This window comes from Dermacentor silvarum, chromosome 10 (assembly GCF_013339745.2).
Source record: "Dermacentor silvarum isolate Dsil-2018 chromosome 10, BIME_Dsil_1.4, whole genome shotgun sequence".
Taxonomy (NCBI): Eukaryota; Metazoa; Arthropoda; class Arachnida; order Ixodida; family Ixodidae; genus Dermacentor; species Dermacentor silvarum.
The window spans coordinates 77,916,880-77,935,913 of NC_051163.1; the positions used below are offsets into that span (position 1 = coordinate 77,916,880).

The 19,034-nt window shown below is 47.6% G+C and overlaps 1 protein-coding gene across 1 annotated transcript in view; it reads left to right on the forward strand.

The window, feature by feature from the left end:
- The window catches only part of LOC119466145 (rho-associated protein kinase 1-like), a 69,522-nt gene extending 60,491 nt beyond the window's left edge, over positions 1-9,031 (forward strand). Inside the window, 1 exon segment of the mRNA XM_049657528.1 lies at positions 1,285-9,031. Coding sequence (XP_049513485.1) covers positions 1,285-1,722 — 438 coding nt within the window. The 3' untranslated portion in view covers positions 1,723-9,031.
- The last annotated feature ends 10,003 nt before the right edge of the window (positions 9,032-19,034 follow it).

Consider the following 19,034-nt stretch of genomic DNA (forward strand, 5'->3'; position numbering starts at 1 on the left):
CAAGGTTCTGCTGTAAATCTTGACCTGTCTTGACTTATTTGGTGTATTAGCCCATCAAGCAGTGTGCCTTTGCATGTGTTTCATGAAACACTCATTTGCATTACTTTCTGGCTCTGGGGAACCTACCAGCTTTCCCAGAGTGCTGCGTAACCCCTCCCCTCTCCATTTTTTCACCACTGTGCATATACTATATAGACTCAATATAGGGACCGCCACAGTGTCTGCGTGTGGCCTCCGTTATCTATAGTTCGGCATGTTGTCTTGAATCTTGAAGGCCATTGTTTTTGATCAATTTACGATACCACATAGACAAGCAATTATTTTTTTCTCCGTGCACTTTAAGCAGCGCGCGCCAACCATGTGGCTGACGCCCTAGGCACCGCATGCCATAAACAGCATCTTCACACCAATGAAATGTCGGAATTTTTCTCAAACAGATGGGACACATCACTTGCTCTGCATTTGACACACCGGTTGGGACGCTAAGCCTAAATGCCTGTGTCACTTGGCCTGCAGCACAGTGCCCCTTGATTGCACTGCAGTGCTTGTTGTGCGTTTTTATTTTTCAATGTGTGGTGTGGTACCAAACCAGCCTGTGTCACAACTGCACCATACCAACACCGATGTGCCACAGCCCTAAATAACACATGAACGTGCCCTGCATGTCCGTTGCAACATGCCATTTAAATGGCCAATATTGTCATCCATCGGCAACTACTCAGGCAGACAAGGGGCTATCAGTTTACATATTACAAACTGCGCTCGCGTGCACGAATTAAGATCGCTCAGTGGGTCCCCTTCGTGGGCCTTCAGTCTTGCGCGCTGCTCCTGCATGGGTCTCTTGCTGTTCAGACTACCACGTGCCAAGGTCAATGTGACCAAAGCCATGTTACTGAATTGAAATTTCTTCTCTAATTCGATAAATTGTGAAAGTGAATGGGAAAAAAAAGGGGTGGGGTCAGTTTAATTCTGACTGCTCGTGGAATCCTAAGATGCCGTTCGCGGAACCCAACCAATATGAGAACCCCTGCATTATGTACTTCTGGAAATAGCCGACACAAACTTAGCAGTTGCTATTGACCCTGCATGCATAAGTGCCTGAGCAAGAGTTTGGGTGCTGCATATGCACAGTGCCAACAATGCCATTCTTTAAACATGCCAAGGTCCTTGCATCTGCCTTTTCTAGAATTTTCTTTTGAGAAAAGATTAGAATTTCCCATTTGTGTGTTAGAATTAGGCATTTGTGAGCTGCCTGCTGAAGCAGAGCCTTCCCCACATATGCAGCTGAGCACACTGGAGCACAAGGGCCACGACCTAGTCCCGATCTCGTTCCACATGCCGACCACCTGCGAGTTGTGCCCCAAGCCACTGTGGCACATGTTCAAGCCGCCACCGGCCCTCGAGTGCCGCCGCTGCCGCCTGAAGCTGCACCGGGACCACGTCGACATGCTGGCCCCTTGCAAGGTGGACCCCACCTCGGCCAAGGAGCTGCTGCTCCTGGCACCTACAACGGACGACCAGCGCCGCTGGGTTGCCCAGCTGCGCATCCGCGTCGATGCCTGCGGCTATGCGGCGTCCTCTGCCGCAGCCGCGGCTGGATCTCCCGGGGCCATCCGCCTACGCAAGTTTCCCTCGACAGCGTCGTCCAGCTCCAACACGTCGGTGTCATCGGTGTCTGGGCCCGGTGGCAAAGCGGCAACACTGCCGAGCCGCAAGTGCTAGTCTCATCCTCTTCCTCCGCGTCCCTCCGCGGACTCTTCGAGCATTCTCATGCAATCCCAGGGGCAAGGTTGGTGCCAGTACCACTTTACCGCCTGCGCTGGATGCAGCCTGGGTTAGCACTTTCTGCCGTTGATGCGGCGGGCCTTCCAGATGCACGCGCTCGTGCTCGGACGGGATGATGCATGCTTTTGGGCGACTCACTACCAGTTTGTACTGGGGCTTTTCTCTTCCCTTATTTCTCACACGAAGAGTGCAGCTGTTGCTGTCATGCTGCTCGCCCTGAGCCTATCGCGGTCAGGCAGGAGTCCACAGCCTAGTACTTGAAGACACCACAAGGCACTAGGCAAGAAGAGCACTCCTCGTGACAGTCGGCCGATCTGCTGAAAGAGAAGCGATTCTTGTCTATTGAAAGTTTAATCTGAACATGTTGCCGCTCTAGTAGCTGACAAGCTTCAGTATCTCGGTACAGTGAAGTCAGTGCCACCTGCTTTTAGGTCTGTTGTTTCTTTAGAATCATTCCTGCTGGCACTCTCCATGTGTAATGGTGAATCTGAGGCTTTTTAACTTTGACAGCAGCAATTTCGCATCCAACTTTGGCTGCCCCAACTGTTTTAAAATCTTATGGCCATTGCGCTGTACTGGCCAAAAGTTGTTCTGTCGGTTGGTCTGTATGTCATAAGGTGGAACGATGCATTCTCCATTAAGCATAGAAGTCTTTTGTTGTGCACATGCCTGCTTTGAGTTTCCTCTGATAGGATGCTGCAGCTTCGCTATTAGCACTTCTGCTTCTGAAATGGTGTGCTGTGCGTCGTGGCAACCGCAAGGCCATGAATCTTGTATGTCACCACTTGCTCATTGACTACAGCACGCATTGTGAAACTTGCATCAGAGGTGATGTCGTTAAACTACCACACAAAGAAACAAAACATCAGAAATTGAAGCATGCAGAAGTAGTTCGAAGATGGAGCCTATTCCTTCGGGATGTGACTCAGCGTAAACTCAAGTGCCTTATTGTGGATGCCAGAGCTGAGCAGCCAGGTGGCCCGCATTTACAGCAAGAAACAGAGACAAGCAGAAGGAGGGTTGCTCAACCCTGATTGGTGCCCCATAGGTGTTTGTGTGTGTCGAGAAACAAAAACTGTGCACGTAAACACACTTGTTTGCATGCACAAGTTAGCATTTGTTTTGTATGCTGCTGTCTCATTTCTTGTTGCTTCATTCTATCAAGCGTCTGCCGTGGTGTCTCTTATTCAATCTGCCAATAGCACTACAGCAGCTAGCAGCGTTGGCATTAGTGTAAAGAATGTAAGATATAAGCGCATAATATCTGTTGTAGTGAGATGTATGCAAGCGTACAGCATTGGTTGCCTAAAGTGCAAGTCACAACAGTGCTTGCAGTGTGAGTGTAACACTGTTTGAATTACATGAATAATTTACAGCGCAGCCTCCAAGCTGTTGTTTCTGCATCTAATATTACCTTGGACTGTGTTTTAAGGAGTGGGCCCAGACCTGCAGGTTGGCAGCAGTGCATTTGCTGCTACACGCTTGACAAAAGTGAAATCCACCTCAGTATTGGTTCTAATTATGCCATAGTTGCAACGTAGTAATTTTGGCAGTTCTAGTGTCCACTGGTTGAATTATTCGTAATGTGTGCAAACATGCTTTCCACTTCCATTTTTCAATTTCTGAAGAATGATCACAATCGCGTTCACTAGGGTGCCACTAGTGTTCAATAGAGTGTCGTGCCACGTAACAAGCTCCAAATGGCATTTGTGCCCATTATGCTTAGTGCAATCTTTCACTGTGGTTAACAGCTCGGGTTGTCTCAAAAGCAGAAGACTTATCATCATCAGCATTCACCTTGTTGTGGCGTTATTTAGCAGATCGAACTACGATGAAGCAGCCCTTTTGTGCTGCTGCACTTTTAAAAATGCCTGCTCAAGATTGTTAAATTTTCCTCGTGCCATGGTGGCAACTAGTCGTTGTGGCATCAGATATTTACGAGACTGACATTGCAGTCCTCATTTTGTTTGGTTAGACAGAGCTGTAATGTATTTTTTTTTCTTTTTATTTTTTTTACGAAAGGCGCGAGTAGTACTTGGCCAACATGTTTCTCTTCTGCTTGGTTACGTGCCTGTATTAGTTGCAAGTGTGACTGTTTGTGAGCTTTGTGTACATTCCTGCATGTGCAAGGCCTCAAATACATGCCAATTGCACTTTTTATTCTGTACTTCAAGCATACCTGGCAAATTTTACAAATTTATTGTAAAAAATAGTGCGATTTTTTAAAATTTGTTTATGATCGTCATACTGACACGAATAATTTAGCGACTTTCAGGTTGCGTCTGGTTTAGGGTAAAATCTGATTTTAAAAAAATACAAATACCGTGGCCAATGGAGTTTTCAGAGTGGGATTTTTCAGACCCGCTTGAATATTCGGACTGACTTGCATCACTGCCACCTGATCCATAGAAACAGTGCGTAACAGCAAACTAAATTTTAGCCGGCGTCACATGAATATTACGTGAACAAACTTCACGAATATTTCCATTTGCCTGTGGCTCAGATGACTCTAGTTCGAGTTATAGAGCAGTGCATCTATTCACAGCATGAGTAATAAAACAATTTTCTGTATTTCTCACGAAATTTTTGTATTTTATGGCTTCGGCTGTAATACTTTTCAAATTTTAAGGTTGGCATGTCTGCTCAAGCCACCTGGGTTTAACGAAATGGTCTCAGATAAGCTTTGAAAGTACATCTCTGTAGTAATTACACGAAAACCTCGATATAACGAACACGAATATAACGAATTATTGTATATAACGAAGTAAATGTAAAACTTTTCTCACCAATATCAGTGTGTAAAGAAGATATGCTTATAACGAATATCGGATTTAACGAAGATATTTTCGTGTCGGGTGCGACTTCGTTATGGCGAGGTTCAACTGTATTAGGTTTATTAAAGGGTCTGATCAAAGGCATCGTCGTTTCATCTGTGTACGTTTTGCGTTGTCAATAGTTGTCAGTCCCTTAAATATTTCATATCGGTGAAACACTAGCAGGGAGCTATGCCTGAACAAAAATAACCCTTTTGGTTATGAGAAATCGACAATTGTGGCAAACGTATGTGCTTGCCGACTTTAGTGATTAAGGTATGCGACCGGGCTAGTTGGTGTTGATCCTTGACGTATAACAGCGCGAAACTTTTTCGGCAAAAGAAACAGACGTAGATAAGCGCTGACTGCAGACTTAGGCCCTAGAACGAGGGTGTTTTCACGAAGTCGGGTAGGGAGACGTCGCACCTGTAGGGAGACGTCGCCGTCCGTGTGGACTACCACGCTGTGTCTCTTTCTTGAGGTCGGCGTGTTGCGGCGAAGATGAAGCAAGGCCTGTAGCCGCATTTTTTCCACCGTGTGGTCGACGAGTGCGTTGAACTCCCGCCACCTTTTCCTCTTTGCTCCGATGCTCGTTTTTTCGTGCTGTATCTGGACCTACAGGAATTCACGGCACAGGCGTCTTTGCCTCAGCCTGGTCATGGGTTGAGGGTCCGCAAAATCCTGCGGTCTGAGTGCCTGAGGCAAGGACGCCTGCACCGTGAATTCCTGTAGGTCCAGATACAGCACGAAAAAACGAGCATCAGAGCGAAGAGGAAAAGGTGCCGGGAGTTCGACGCACTCGTCGACCACACGGTGGAACAAATGTGGCTATAGGCCTTCCTTCGTCTCCGCCGCAGCGTGGCAATCTCAAGAAAGGGACGCAGCGAGGTTGTCCACACCGATGGCGACGTCTCCCTACCTGAATTCGTGAAAAGCACCCTCGCTCTTGGGCCTAAGTTCGCAGTCGGCGCTTGTCTACGTCTGTCTCTTTCGCCGTCCTTTGTCTAAGTTCGCGCTGTTATACATTTTAGTGATTTCGGTAATATAAGAACATGGTCCTCAAATTGTGTGCAAAGTACGGAACCTGTTGACTACCTTTTGCCCATTCCTGTCTGCGAGAGCTTACTGAGTCATGGCATCATAGTAAAACTGCTTCAGTGGTGGTGTTATCTTTCTCTTTCTCCTTGTGGTAGTTGTGAGCGATGTTTGGAGGCATTATACTCTGTGCTCATAGTTAAGCTGAGAACGCCAGCCACTTGTACAATTGATTGCAGCATGATTTTTTTAGGAGTACTGCATGGTGCTTTTGTCTCTTCTGCGAAGAGGGCTAGATTTTTCAAGTGTGCTATTTCTTTTCTGCAGATGCTCATTAGCATGGGTACCGTTCGGACATAACTTTGTTGTGGTGCCGCTTCAATTGCGCCTGTAAATGCCCTGTTGTATTGTGTACAGTGTCTTCATTGTGTTGAGGTTTGTAAATTTGTGTTGTCATTCCCAGCTCACCACTGTAACAGCTGGATACTTCCGCACGTGCATGTTTTTATCCCTGCCCAGGAGTGCTGCTAAACACAAACACAGTCGGGCTTATTGGGAAAGCTTTCGGAGACGCAAGGCAGCGTTAGCATCATCGTAATTTCTGAATTTGCTAAAAAAAAGTATGTGTGCCATTACACGTTTTTACAGTCCACCTTTTTTGTTGAGCCGATTCAGTTCCTGGGTCAAGCAAGCATGTACAGTCAAACCTCGATATAACGAAGTTGTACTTGTAGTGAAAAACTTCGTTATATCGAGAATTTCATTATATCCAGATTTCGTTAATTCAATAGAACTAAGATAGGGAAATAAAAATAGTTCGTTACATCGCGAATTTCGTTATATCGAGGTTTGACTGTACTTAGAGCCATTGAGGCTCCAAGTACATGCTTGAAATGACCGGGAATGTCGTTAAATTGAAACTGTGTCAGAAAATTACTTTGTTAAATCATGAAAGAAATACATGATGTTTAATGAAACTAAGATCGGGAAATGATAATAGTTTATTACGTCATAGATTTGTTAAAATCGAGGTTCGTTATATTGAGCTTTGACTGTAGTATGTATCCACAGAAGATTCTGAGATTGAAACCAAATGATCTACCAGATCAACTAGTTTATGAGGAACTGACTGTTATTGCTCGGTAGTTAGTTTAAAGCGCTCTTAACCACTACATTTGAAGTGTCTGCCCATGAGTGCTTTGAAATTGCACTAACTGCGGAGAATATTATCGCAGCAGAAATGCAAGACAAAAGTAAGCAAGAGCGCTAGGCTGTCATGTCTTTTGCTCACAAGCTTGCCCCTACGAGGTATGTTAGTACAAAGGCAGAGTTTACTGTTGTTAAACCCTTTGCTATTTGCTACTAAACTAACACGAGCGAGTGCTAGTGATCGGTAGTGACTGAGGCAGGCATTGCTTACAAAACTTCTCACCCTTTTTTGCAGCGACCCTGCTGTGCAGTCAGTGTTGGTGAACTTGCTCGCAAATGTCAAGCCACACAGGAACTTTTATTACGCTACAAGTACACGACTGGACTGTTAAAATGTTGCTCATGAGTCGTAAAATAGAAACGTGGTTAAACTTTTAGAAGCAAGAGTAGGGAGAGGGAGAGAACGTCAGGGTTAGCATGACACTTTGCATCATGCTCAGTTTTTTTTTTTTCTTCTGGACATTAATGTCTTCCCACCTGGCATGACAACACGTACCCAGTTCATTCTGCATTTGAGGTGTCGTCTGTTGACACACCGCCGTTTGTCTCCACGATGTACATGACTCGTGCCATTGTGTCCACTGCAAGAGAGTGGAAAAACAGGCTCCACCTTCCTTGTGCGAGTGGTTGTTGCGTCCTTCATGGCCAATCGTGACTCTGTCTGCTCAATCGTGCGACCGTTGTGCATGACTGTTGCAGTGTGTGACCTTGCTCAAAAGCCCTCCGGGCAACCTTTTTTGTGTGCCTTGTTTTCCCTCAGAGAACAGTTGTATTAGTGAATTGTATGTAGTACCCTGTTAAAAATGTTGCACCTTTCGAGGCGTATTCCTGTCACATGACGGTAATCATCACATGTGGGGTGCCATGCAAGTCTAAGCATTCTACACGGGGCACAAAGCATAAAGTGATGACAGTTATTGATATTTTATAATTATTACTCATTGATGGCTGATTCAAATCAAATGATTACTGTGCGGCAGCAGCACACCCCGAGAGGCGTAAGAATTTTTGGCGCAGTTTTGGAAGCCCACCTTGAATACTTGAATGGCTGGCCTTGTTAAATAAAAAAAAAAGGAGTCAAACCTTTTGCTTTACACTTTACCAGTGAGTGTTGTTTTTAGATGGTATGTGTTGAAATGGTTCTTGTATCCGCTGTGTACCGACGTTCAAATCATTACAATCTTGCGGTGTGTGGTGCTACTGGTTTCAAGGACATTGTCCGAAATGTTCTGTCAAGTTGTTAACACAGCTTCTGCAGAGCCACACAGAAAAGTGTATGCATCACGTTCGTTTGTATCGCGCAGAATATTCAAAGCTCACTCTATGATGAAACCTCTTGCTAAGTTAAAAGGAGGTTTGTTTTGTGTACATAGCTGCAATACATTCGAGCTTATGGTTGTTTATATTGTAATGTTTGTTGTTTCATAGCCCTGCATTCTTCCTGAGACTTAAAAAATGTTAAGGATGTGAGGATAAAGAAAAACCTAATGCCCAATGTTGCCTTTACTAAGACATTTTTCATGTGAAACTTGCGAAAGTATGTAAAGAACCTGTAGATCTTTTTCTTAAGCTTTGTTCAAGTTGGTTGTTGTGTCACATGTGCCTGCGCTGTCCAGCAATGGTCATGCAGCGAGTGCACTCGTTCGGCTGAGGAACAAAATGTTTTTTGATACTGAATATTTTGATGGGTCTTTTGCTCTGCTAAACCCGCCAAAAGGCGTAGGACCATATTTTGTCACGATTCATTCCACTCTTCATTTCTTATCGTCCGGCGTGCCCAGTCACCAATGCCAACGACACGGCGTGGTGGCGTCTGAGCCCACGATGAAAGGCGAAAAGGATGGAAAATGAAACGAACCGTTACAAAGTATGGACTCTCGTTTCCCGCCTATGTCAAGGCCCAGTTGACCTTGGACTTGAACTCGGTGGGTTTCTTTATTCTTTGCAGATTTCGCATCAGTATCTGTCGCATTGCTTGTTTCGATTCCCTTTGCCAGTCCTTTGTACTGAGATATGCTAGTTTGTCAGCATATGTTCCATTGTTTTTTGTTTTTGTTTTTTTAGAACCTCAGTGCTGTACCTTCTTCCTCTTGACATGCCAAGCTGAAAACTGTTTCATTCCTCCTGGCTGGTACCATGTTGTTTAGGCGCGTATGAACGTTTAAATAAAACCTTTTTTGGGTCTACGAGGCTGGCTTTGCATAACCTCCTTGACTGTGACACCCACAGCTGCTCATTTGACCTGCAACACACGGCGGGTGAGCCGTGTATGTGCCGTCGTACCCGAGACATCACGGCGACTGGCGCTAATGCGCCTTCAATGTTCGTACAATTCCTGTTGTAATAAAGATTATGCATATCCCACCGTGGGAATCGTTGTTATGCGATGCATTGTGCAGGTAGCTGGCCACCCAGCATCCTTTAGGCTTCTGCAATGCGTTACCAAATAGACCAACTTTATTGGGTAAAGTGAGCGTGAAAGTAGCAAGACAACAACGAGACTATAGCAGCGCCAGCTTGACGACTTATGTCTACTACGGCGAGGAAATGTTACAACCTGTTCCGTTATGACCTGGGCCGATCCTAAGGCGGTATGATCTCGCACAGCATCTACATAGAGTTAGCTGCTATAAAGAAAGCCCTGGGGAATGCTGGTCGATGCCGTAGGCGGGTTCAGTTTAGCAGCAGCTAGCGTCGCAAAGCCTTTGATGTCTCAAGGACAGAATGGGAGAAACTGGTGCGCTCCCACTTTTGATGCACGCGAACGAGAGGAGTATGTGACCAAATGGAAATGGAGCACGTACTGCACGGGCTCTCGCTCGTGCTATGCGACGTGACACGTGCCACATTGGCACGAGAGCAGTATGCGTGTGGTCGAGGCCTAATGGTTGTTAAGGTGTGAGCTGTTGTGGTGGGAGACCCAGGTTCAAACTCGCCATCATACAGTCTTTTTTTTTTTTTAAGAGATCCGGAACAATGCGAGACAGGAACCTACGAGGGCGACTCAGAAAGTAATGCCTCCAAGCCCACTACAGTAAAAGCTCGATGATACGAATCTCACGGGGTCACGAAAAATATTCGTATTAGCCGAAATTCGTATCATCGAAACACAATTAAAACTACTGTCGAATCTCGATATTTCGAACTCGAAGGGGCCCGAAAATTTGTTCGAATTAAAAGGACGTATTTTTGAAGTATTCGTGCACCATAGCACGATGCACGAACGGTGCGAGTCGCGAAATATCGCGGCGCGCAAGCGCATAGCAAGCGCGGGCCACGAAACTGCTCACGCCGGCTAACGGTCGCTTCCCGATAACGACAGAAAACGAAGCTTCAGGGAGCGAGCGGGCGGCGCCGGCACACGGGTACGCGCGGAGACCGTCGAAGGTGAGGGAGGAGGGCGGCATGGAAGCGGATTTGGCCGCGTTAACTCCGCCGCTTCGGTGGCTCCCCTCGCCCTCCCTCTCAACGCCCTCGTAGCTCTCTCACCTTCGACTCCGTGTGCACATCTCCGTGCGCGCCCGCCGCCGTGCTGGCGCCAGCTTATTTTAGCCGCCCCCTGAAGTTTCGTTTTCTGCCGTTATCGGGAAGCGAGCGTTTGCGGGCGTGGCAGTTTCGTTGGCCCGACTGTGCCTCCGCCGCTGCTTCCCTCTGCGCTGCTGCGGCAGCGTGCAAGGTCAACATGTGACTAGAAAATAGAGGAGAAGGGTTCACTGCCATTTTATCCGCGTGGCTGAGACGTCGGCACTAGTGTGTGCTAGAATACTCTAGTCGGCACGTACACGCTTGTTCCGGCGCGATGCAGAAACGGCGACCTTGCAATTTGAGAGAGGGTGAAATTTCCGCCGCGGGTTCTTTTTTATTTTTTTTTTTTTCTCCGTTCCTTAGCGCGCGGCATTGAGGGGTCTCTCCTGAGTTTTTGCTCTATGGCGGTGTCGGAGCAATGCCGGTCGGAGGCGCCGCCGCGTGATTTGGCGCGCTGTTAAGAGCATTGTCGGTGCGCGGTATGTTCGAAATAAGCGTGTTCGAATTGACGTTGAACGAAAGCACGTTTTTCATGATAGTCTCGCTGTGCAACAATTGTGCTCAGTGTTGACGTTGCGAGGCCTAGCTCCTTAGCCAACTCCGTCCGCATCCTCTTGGGATCCTCATCGACCTTTCGAAGAATGTCTAATTTCTCTTTAAAGGAGAGTGCTTTCCGCTTGGGAGACATAGCTCGCTGCGACTAGGCAAAATGGCGCAAACACGAAGAACGCGGCCCGAAGCGCAGCAGCCACTCCATTTGACGGCTCGCAGAAAAGGAGGAAAAGTACAAAAGCACCAAAAGCGCCACCGCTTCAAACTCTTCGCGCCCAGTCGCGGAGTCCGCGCTGTCCGGCGCCGCGCCTACGCACCAAAAGAGGACGCGAGAAAGCGCGTGACTGCGCGCTGTTCTCTTTCGCGGCCGTCGGTGGGGCGGCGTTTATTCGTATCAACCGACATAGGCTGAAAATCGATTCGTAAGAACCGTTCTCTAGCACGTTGCAAAGTAATGGGGCTCGGCCGGGACCACAGAAAAATTCGTATCATCCGGAAATTCGTATTAGCCGTGATCGTATCATCGAGCTTTTACTGTACTTTGCCAATAGGACTGCAAACATTTTGAACTCTTTTATCATTAATGCACTGATGTTTAAGCTATAGAATGTCACTTGCCTCACCTTCCTATCTCTTCTCATTCCAGAGTAATCGAGCAATCCATGGCATCCAGTGGTGACGTCCGGTTGAAACAGCGGGCTGTAATTGAATTTCTGACTGCGGAAGGTTGTGGCTTGTGTGGAGATTTAATGCGGCTGGATTTTGGTCTTTCACAGTCCTTGCCCACCTCCGCACAATGCTGACGTCAGCACAGGCATCCCTGTAACTGCAGTTCAGACGGCGATGAATGTAGATGGGTGCACAGCCTTATGCAGTCATTGACATTCTATAGCTTAAACATCAGTGCATTAATGATAAAGAGTTGAAAACGATAAAAGTTGAAAGAGTTCAAATAGTCTAAAAGTACTATTGGCAAAGTAGTGGGCTTGAAGGCATTACTTTCTGAATCGCCCTCGTACTCACCTGCCGGCCTGCCTAACGTCTTGCCAGCCTATAATTACCCAAAGTTTCGCTTTAAAAAAAAGGCCACAGTTTTGCCTGAAGGACGAAGCATTGAGAGCGATAGCAAGGTAGAATATTACACGAACGAGTAAGGCTTGTAGTTTTATGCAGCAGTATATATAAATTTCCGTAAACATTCGCTTACTAGCTTAATACACTTACTTAATACGCTTACTAGCTTAATACATTCGCTTACTAGCTTAAACACAATATCTTGCAGCGGACGTTTGTTTGGCGTGTTGATAATGTTCCTTTTGGAAGCAACAACAGTGTTTTTCTTTAATTGTGTTTCAATGTTCACTTGCGAACTGTCGAGTCTAAAATGCACCTGGACAGAATTTCCAAGGTATTCCTTACAGTAACTGTAGCTTTTTTTTTTTAGCTTTTGAGTCGGGCACCCATCTTCATGGGGCTCGCCCTCGTGAGCGCGGGCATATGACCACGCTCTTTGGCGTAGTGTCGCATAACGGTTGCTGCAGGATGTGCGCTTTGACTTGAGCGACTTTGAGTCTGTCTATCTAGCCTCTTTACGTCGCTCTTCATTAAAAAAAAAAGTTTATCCGGAATTCATGTGTTGGAATTAACCCGCATCACATGAATTTCTGATACTTCAGTGCGCTACGACAGCAGCCCGATACTTTATGCGCTACGCCAGGAACGCTCGCAGGGAATCAGGGATGGGATCTCAGAGGCCACGGGAACTAGATGGCGCAGCGTGTCCAGAGAAAAGCGCAAAAGAGGAGCTCGGTTGTAGTACACGGCTCATACATGACGCGTTTAAGCGGTGGCAATGCATGCAGTGTGTCGCTTCATTGCTTGAATGCTATGCGTAGTAATATTGCCAGTCATTGTGAGATGGGTACTGCCGGACTTTTCGGTTCGGGGTTAATGAGATGGAGCGAAATAACTTTAATGTCGTCATTTGGTTAAAGGTGGGGCGCTTAGTCGAGGGCTCCAATGGTCAAGGCCATGTCGCGGGCCCGTCGCACCAGCGCTGACTGAACCTGCAGGTTTCCATGTCTTAGCACTGCATCTCGGTTATTCTGGGTTGGGATGAAATTGGCGTAAGGTCCCCATCCAAGAGGCGGATGCCGGCACTCCAGCGAAACGAGGCATCTCTGTATTTTGGGTGTAGTGTGTGAACGTGTTTTTTCCAAGTTGTTTTGAGAAGTTGAACTACGCTAAACAAAATCGCTGATATACAAATAAGCGCGCTGCCGCCAGTGGTCAGCAGTTCCATTTTCTAAGAATATCCCTAACTTTGAAAAGCCAAAATAACCTATGAAGCCATATTCTTAATCGTAAAAGAAAGGGGGAAATTTTTTTGCACGTTTTGAAGTCTTAAATTCAGTAGGAGTCGTGTCCAATCGCTATGAAGCTGCGCCAGTTCTCGTGCCACTTTTGCAGCGCCTATATTACTCGTTTTGGCATGCAATATTGAGAATATATTTGTCATGAAGTGAAGTGTTGAAGCGAATAGCTTTCTCGGCTGTTTTCGTGGTTGGTCGGTGGTCGACGCTCTGTAAGGAAAATGTTCGTTCGCTCTTTCTCATTATTTCATTCTCTCGCTCGGTCGTTAGGGCTATTCGTTTGCATTGACAATCATTGTCCATGGTTTCTGCACGTACTTTTTTTTTTAGCAGCAACATTTAATAAGAAAAAAATGACAGGGATATTACCTGCCGGTTCCCGCTTAATAAACCGAATTGATTTCTTTGGCTCATTCTGCCTTCTTAAAGCGAATGACTTTCTCTGGTTCTTTCGCCCGTTTTCGTGGTCAGACTTTATCCGCCGAGCTAGGGCACGTGCGGATCGCCGAATAATGCCAACTAGCCGGTTCTTTAAAAGGGAGAAAAAAATTCACCGGCGATTGCGATACTCCTTAAAGTGAGTGTTACGTGCATATCAATGGACAGACGGCTGAGGTGCCACGTGGCAAGTAGACACTTGGCGGGGGTGCGGTTCCGAAAGTGTTCCCGAACCTTCCCTCGTATCTGTCGTACCTGCCGGGAAAAAAAAAAAACGCAAACGAAGAGAGATGTTTGGTGACCTGTTCTGGGCCATCTTAGGAGAGCTGTCAGAGAATACTCCTGAGTCGTTTTGGGTGCCCCTTGCACTTTCAGGTATTGAGTGCACGCATCCTTAAATTTTTAACAGGGTAGTGCTTAGCCTAGCCCAAATACGTGGCCAATGCCTTGCGGTAGCCAACCGATCACCTATCAATAGGTAATCGATCAATATTCAATAAATTCCGGAAAAGCATAACCCGTAAGGCCAGGACCAGCTAGGTGCCGATCAGCTACGCTGTTGCTTCTTTAGCCTTGCGCCACTTGTGCAAGCTACGCTAATTTTTATTTTGTCACGCACATGCATACACGCATACCTTGCAGGCAGTGGCGCATGGAAGGGGGGGGGGGGTGTTGTAACCCCCCCAAACCCCTAAGGCCGAGTTAACGCCCCCCCACCCCCCCCCCCCCTCCCACGCGTCCAGCCCCACCCGTCCAACGTGTACCTTCAGTGCTCGTTCACATTGTCCTTACTATTCAGGAGGTGGCTTGAGGTCGAATTTTCCCGAATAACAAAAACACTCTATCACTGTCTTGTATGTATTCATTCACTTTTAAATTACTTTGAGTAAAACGCTGAGGAACTAAACTTCGTCATCACCCTTGGTGTCATAATTATAATTATTAGGCATTTTATTTGCTGTTGGATTCCTCTGGCTAAACAAGCAACTTGCATATTATGCAAAGCGCTTGCTACCTCCCCCCCCCCCCCCTGGCAGAAATCTGGGGTGCGCTACTGCTTGCAGGAACCTTGCATAAAAATGCATTTTTATGCAAGGTTCCTGGAGCAGCGGCGGGGATCCAGTCTTGAATTAAAGGCAGCGAGAAAACGTGCCAATTAAGCTACTGAAGGTGGAGTTGGTTTCCACGTAGGCCCAAATCATTTGCCTAGATTATGTCCCTTCTGACAGTTTAAGCCTTAGCTATATATAGGGGCATACAGTTGTTTTTTACTTCGTTTTCTTTAACAAAGCAGTCATTGGTTTACAATAAAGTTAATTGTGCTGTTATTTTTGTGGATAAATTTGGTCTCGCTAGCTGGCGTATAACTGCCCCAGACCAAAGTGTTAAGTAGGTAAAAGCAGCGAGAAAACGTGCTAAGCTGCTGTATGGGAAAAGTAAACTGCGTGAAAGGTTTATAGGCGGCAGGATGAAACACACGACACTTAAAAACTCAGCTTCTGCGCTTCGTCGTATGCGTTTCTTCCGATCGTGCAGTTTACCCTTCTTTCAGTATGAACCAACTAGCCCGATATATCTTATTACCGTAGGTGGATACCGCTTTCGCGTGGTACCACAAATTTGGACTAGGGAGAACGCCAGCGAGCGTCAAACACGCGCAACCTGTCCGTCCGAACGAGCTCAAAGCTGCGGCGAGGCGTCTGCAGTGGAGCGCGATGGAACGGCGCCGCCATCTGGCGGCTGCCAAAGGAGTGGCGACAGCGGCGGTAAGCGCACGGGCGGAGAGTTTGACAACTGAAGCTAGTCTAGTAACGTTGGTCTAGGTGCCTCGATGCCCTCCTCGCCCACCCCTCGCCTTCCACTGGGAAGTCGGGTTTGCTCTCCGCCGTGCGTTCACTCCCCGTGAAAGCGCGCGTCCCTCGCCCTCGCGCGTTATCACTCGCACATATTAAGTCGCGTTTGCTCTCTGCCGTGCGTTCGCTCCCCGTGAAAGCGCGCGTCCCTCGCCCTCGCGCGCTTTCACCAACACGTGCAGCCAATGAGTTTTTTTTTTTTATTATTGCCGGACGCGACCATCGAAGAGTGAGCCCTTAACAGCTTCGCTGTAAAAAAAGTCGTACTTAATTCGCCCGAAAGGCGAAGCATCGATTGCGATAGCAAATTAGTAGATAGCTATACGAAGCAAGGATAGTAGTTTAATGGGCCGTTTAAAGTTGTAAACATTCGCTTACTAACTAAATAGACAAGCACGGTGTCGCGCGCACAGGTAAACATGAACACATCTCGCTCGATGACTGTGGAAACTCGCGGTGAAAACGCCGGAGTGAGAAAGCGCGCCAGCAGCAGCGGGCAAATTGACCTTCGCGCTGTCTCTCGTCTCTCTTCAACGCGAACTAAACGTCGAAAGCACAGCACATACGAAGCTACCGGCACTCGGCGCATGTACTTTGTCCCCATCGCAGATCGTTTTGAAGATGAAGCCCGCGCGGGCGCGCACTTCGCCCAGATCGCGTTCAAGATACGGAGCCCGCGCGGCCGCGCTGTGAGCCACAGCCGACGGTTCAGAATGCTCCCCCCTCCCTCTCCGTCGCCTCGCCCCCGTTGCTCGCGCGCGAAAGAAGAACGCGTGCAATTCCGGCTGGCCGGCCTTCCTCCCATGCGTGCGCTACATTGAGCCGCGATTGCCGGCTCACCCTCGTACGCTTTCACTCGCACACACAGCGTACGGCGACGATTTTATCGCCGTTAGACTTTATACGGAACCTCACGACAACGGCGACACCGACGGCATAAATGAGCTTGGAGTGTCTATATAGTTACTATCGTAATAAAAAATCATCGACGATTACGATACTCCCTAATGAGAAATTTGAGCGCACCTCATTACGTGTTTCCATTTCGCGATATATTGGCTGGCGCGGACAATCTCTCGTGCGGCACGTTGCAAACGCAGCGAAGTGTGGTGCGACTGCCTCACTAATCGGGAGATCGCGAGAGGCAGCGCGTAGGTATAGTGAACTAGAATGTCTTCTAGTGGCGCGACCGCCTCCGCCGGAGAGGGCCTCGAGGGGAAGAAAGATGCGGCGGCGCTGTAGTCGGCCGCACTTGAAAGCGCGTCAGCTTTCGGGCCGTCGCGCTGTAGGACAACCACTTCGTCCGGCGATTTCGGCGGGTGAAGTTTACCGCCACAAAGTAATGCACGACTAGCAAAGGGACAAATGTTTTTGCTTCTGGTTTTTATTCTTTGCAGCTTCGTTATGCATACGGAAAAATTAAAATACTGTCGCTTGCGCGTGTTGTAGTTGTGGAATTGTCTGGTATATAGAGACATAGCCGCAACACTTCACATTTTGCAGTGGTATTCGTTGCAGTTTGCCTGGCTTACTATCGACACTGTTTTTTATACGAACGTGCAAAGCATAAAATCAGTATTTGCGAACGCTTACCGCGATTTTCGAGAGCGGCTAAGCTGGATAGCCGACAGCAATATGCAGGGTGTCCGAACTATCATGCACCAAGATTTAAAAATATGCAGATGCCACGTAGCGGGACAGAACCAATGTAATGGTGTTTGTCGTCACGGCCTGGAGATAACCAGATTGTTTTTTTTTTGCATTCCGCCTAATTACATAATTAGTCTTAATTAATCAACTTCTCAAATATTACAATGAGATGAAAAGTGTCAATGAGAAAATTGAAGAGCAACATGAAAAACTCCCGGTCAGGTTTCTGTTGCTCAATACGTGCTACATAAAAGTGTTCTTTCGAGCGTGATATAAGACCGCGAACACGCGCAATATTTCCGCGCGACTGGCCGCTCGAGGAATTGTGCGTGTATTTGCTGGTAGAGTTATGAACAATTAATAAACAACAAAGTTGTGATATAGCACACCAATGCACTTTTATTTACACAATATGCTCCCTTTTCAGTCGACTACTATCCAACAGCTTGGTATAATTACCCTCATAAGCGAAGCTTCAAGTGTTGGACTTTCTCCGCGCTGCATCACGAGACTTGTTTAATAATAATAGAACACGGGGTTATATACGTGCCAAAACGAACATCTGATTATGAGACACGCCGTAGTGGGGGACTCCGCATTAATTTGGACCACCTAGGGTTCTTTAACGTGCACCTAAATCCAAGTACACGGGTGTTATCTGCATTTCGCCCCCTTCGAAATGCGGCCGCCATGGCCGCGATTTGATCCCCCGACCTCGTGCTCAGCAGCCCAACACCGTAACCACTGAGGAACCTCGGCGGGTGAGACTTGCTTACCCCTTAATATAAAAGTGGAGCAAGCGTTAGGAGCAAGCGTTGGGGTCCCCCTCGGAATTGCAACTTCAGTTTGATTAATGTCTCAAGATAAAATGCGGCTTGAAGTGCAGTTCACAAACAGCTCAATCAGGGTCCAGCGGCTTAGCCTGCGGAGATTTCGCTGCCAAACAAGCCTTTGGTTCAACAAGGCTGATTCTTGGGCTAGTTGGTACGGTTTCCTTATATTGGCAAAGCCTTTAGCGCAATTAAAAAAATACATGGACGTGACAGAGACACAGGACAGCGCTATCCTGTGTCTCGGTCACGTCCCGGTCTTTCTTGAATTGCGCTAAAGGCTTTGCCAATATGAGGAAGCCTTTGGTGTTCACCTTTCGGAGCCTTAAAAAGCGATAACTTGCGCTCCTGGGCTGTTCTTGCATAGCCAGTTGCGCAGCCTGGCGCGTAACAGTGGTTTAACCGCCGCTTGGGCGGCATTATAACCACTGACGCAGAAAAAGGCGCGAAAGAAACGACGTTCCGCGACGACGACATCGAAAAACAACGTGCAGACGCAGAAGCGGCACTTCTAGTACACTGTAGCGGCGAACACTCGCTTCAAGTGCGGGCGACGACAGCGCCGCCGCTACTTTCTTCCAAAGCGGGGACGCGACGCGCAATAGGATGCGCCTCCGCTCGACCCACTGTAAAACATTCTAGTACACTGTAGCGTAGGTGATGTGTGGGTGACGCGTGGGCGCGATTCACATGCCGCCGCCGCAGACACCTCCGCTCAGGCAGCGCTTTGTTTTCATGTTGTCACGTGGTAGTCACGGTCAAGAACACGGTAGCAAAAGTTAATAACTAAACTAACTCTTTATTGGGTGAACCTGTGCCACCAGAAAAACAGGCTACACTCAAAGCACAACGACAGCGGCGGACACAGTCGGCGATGTCTGATCAGCGGGTCAAGCGCGCCGGCTTTTATACACGTGTCATCGAAGGTACCAGAGTAATCGCTGGTGCTTGCGTCTCTTCCAGAAATTACTG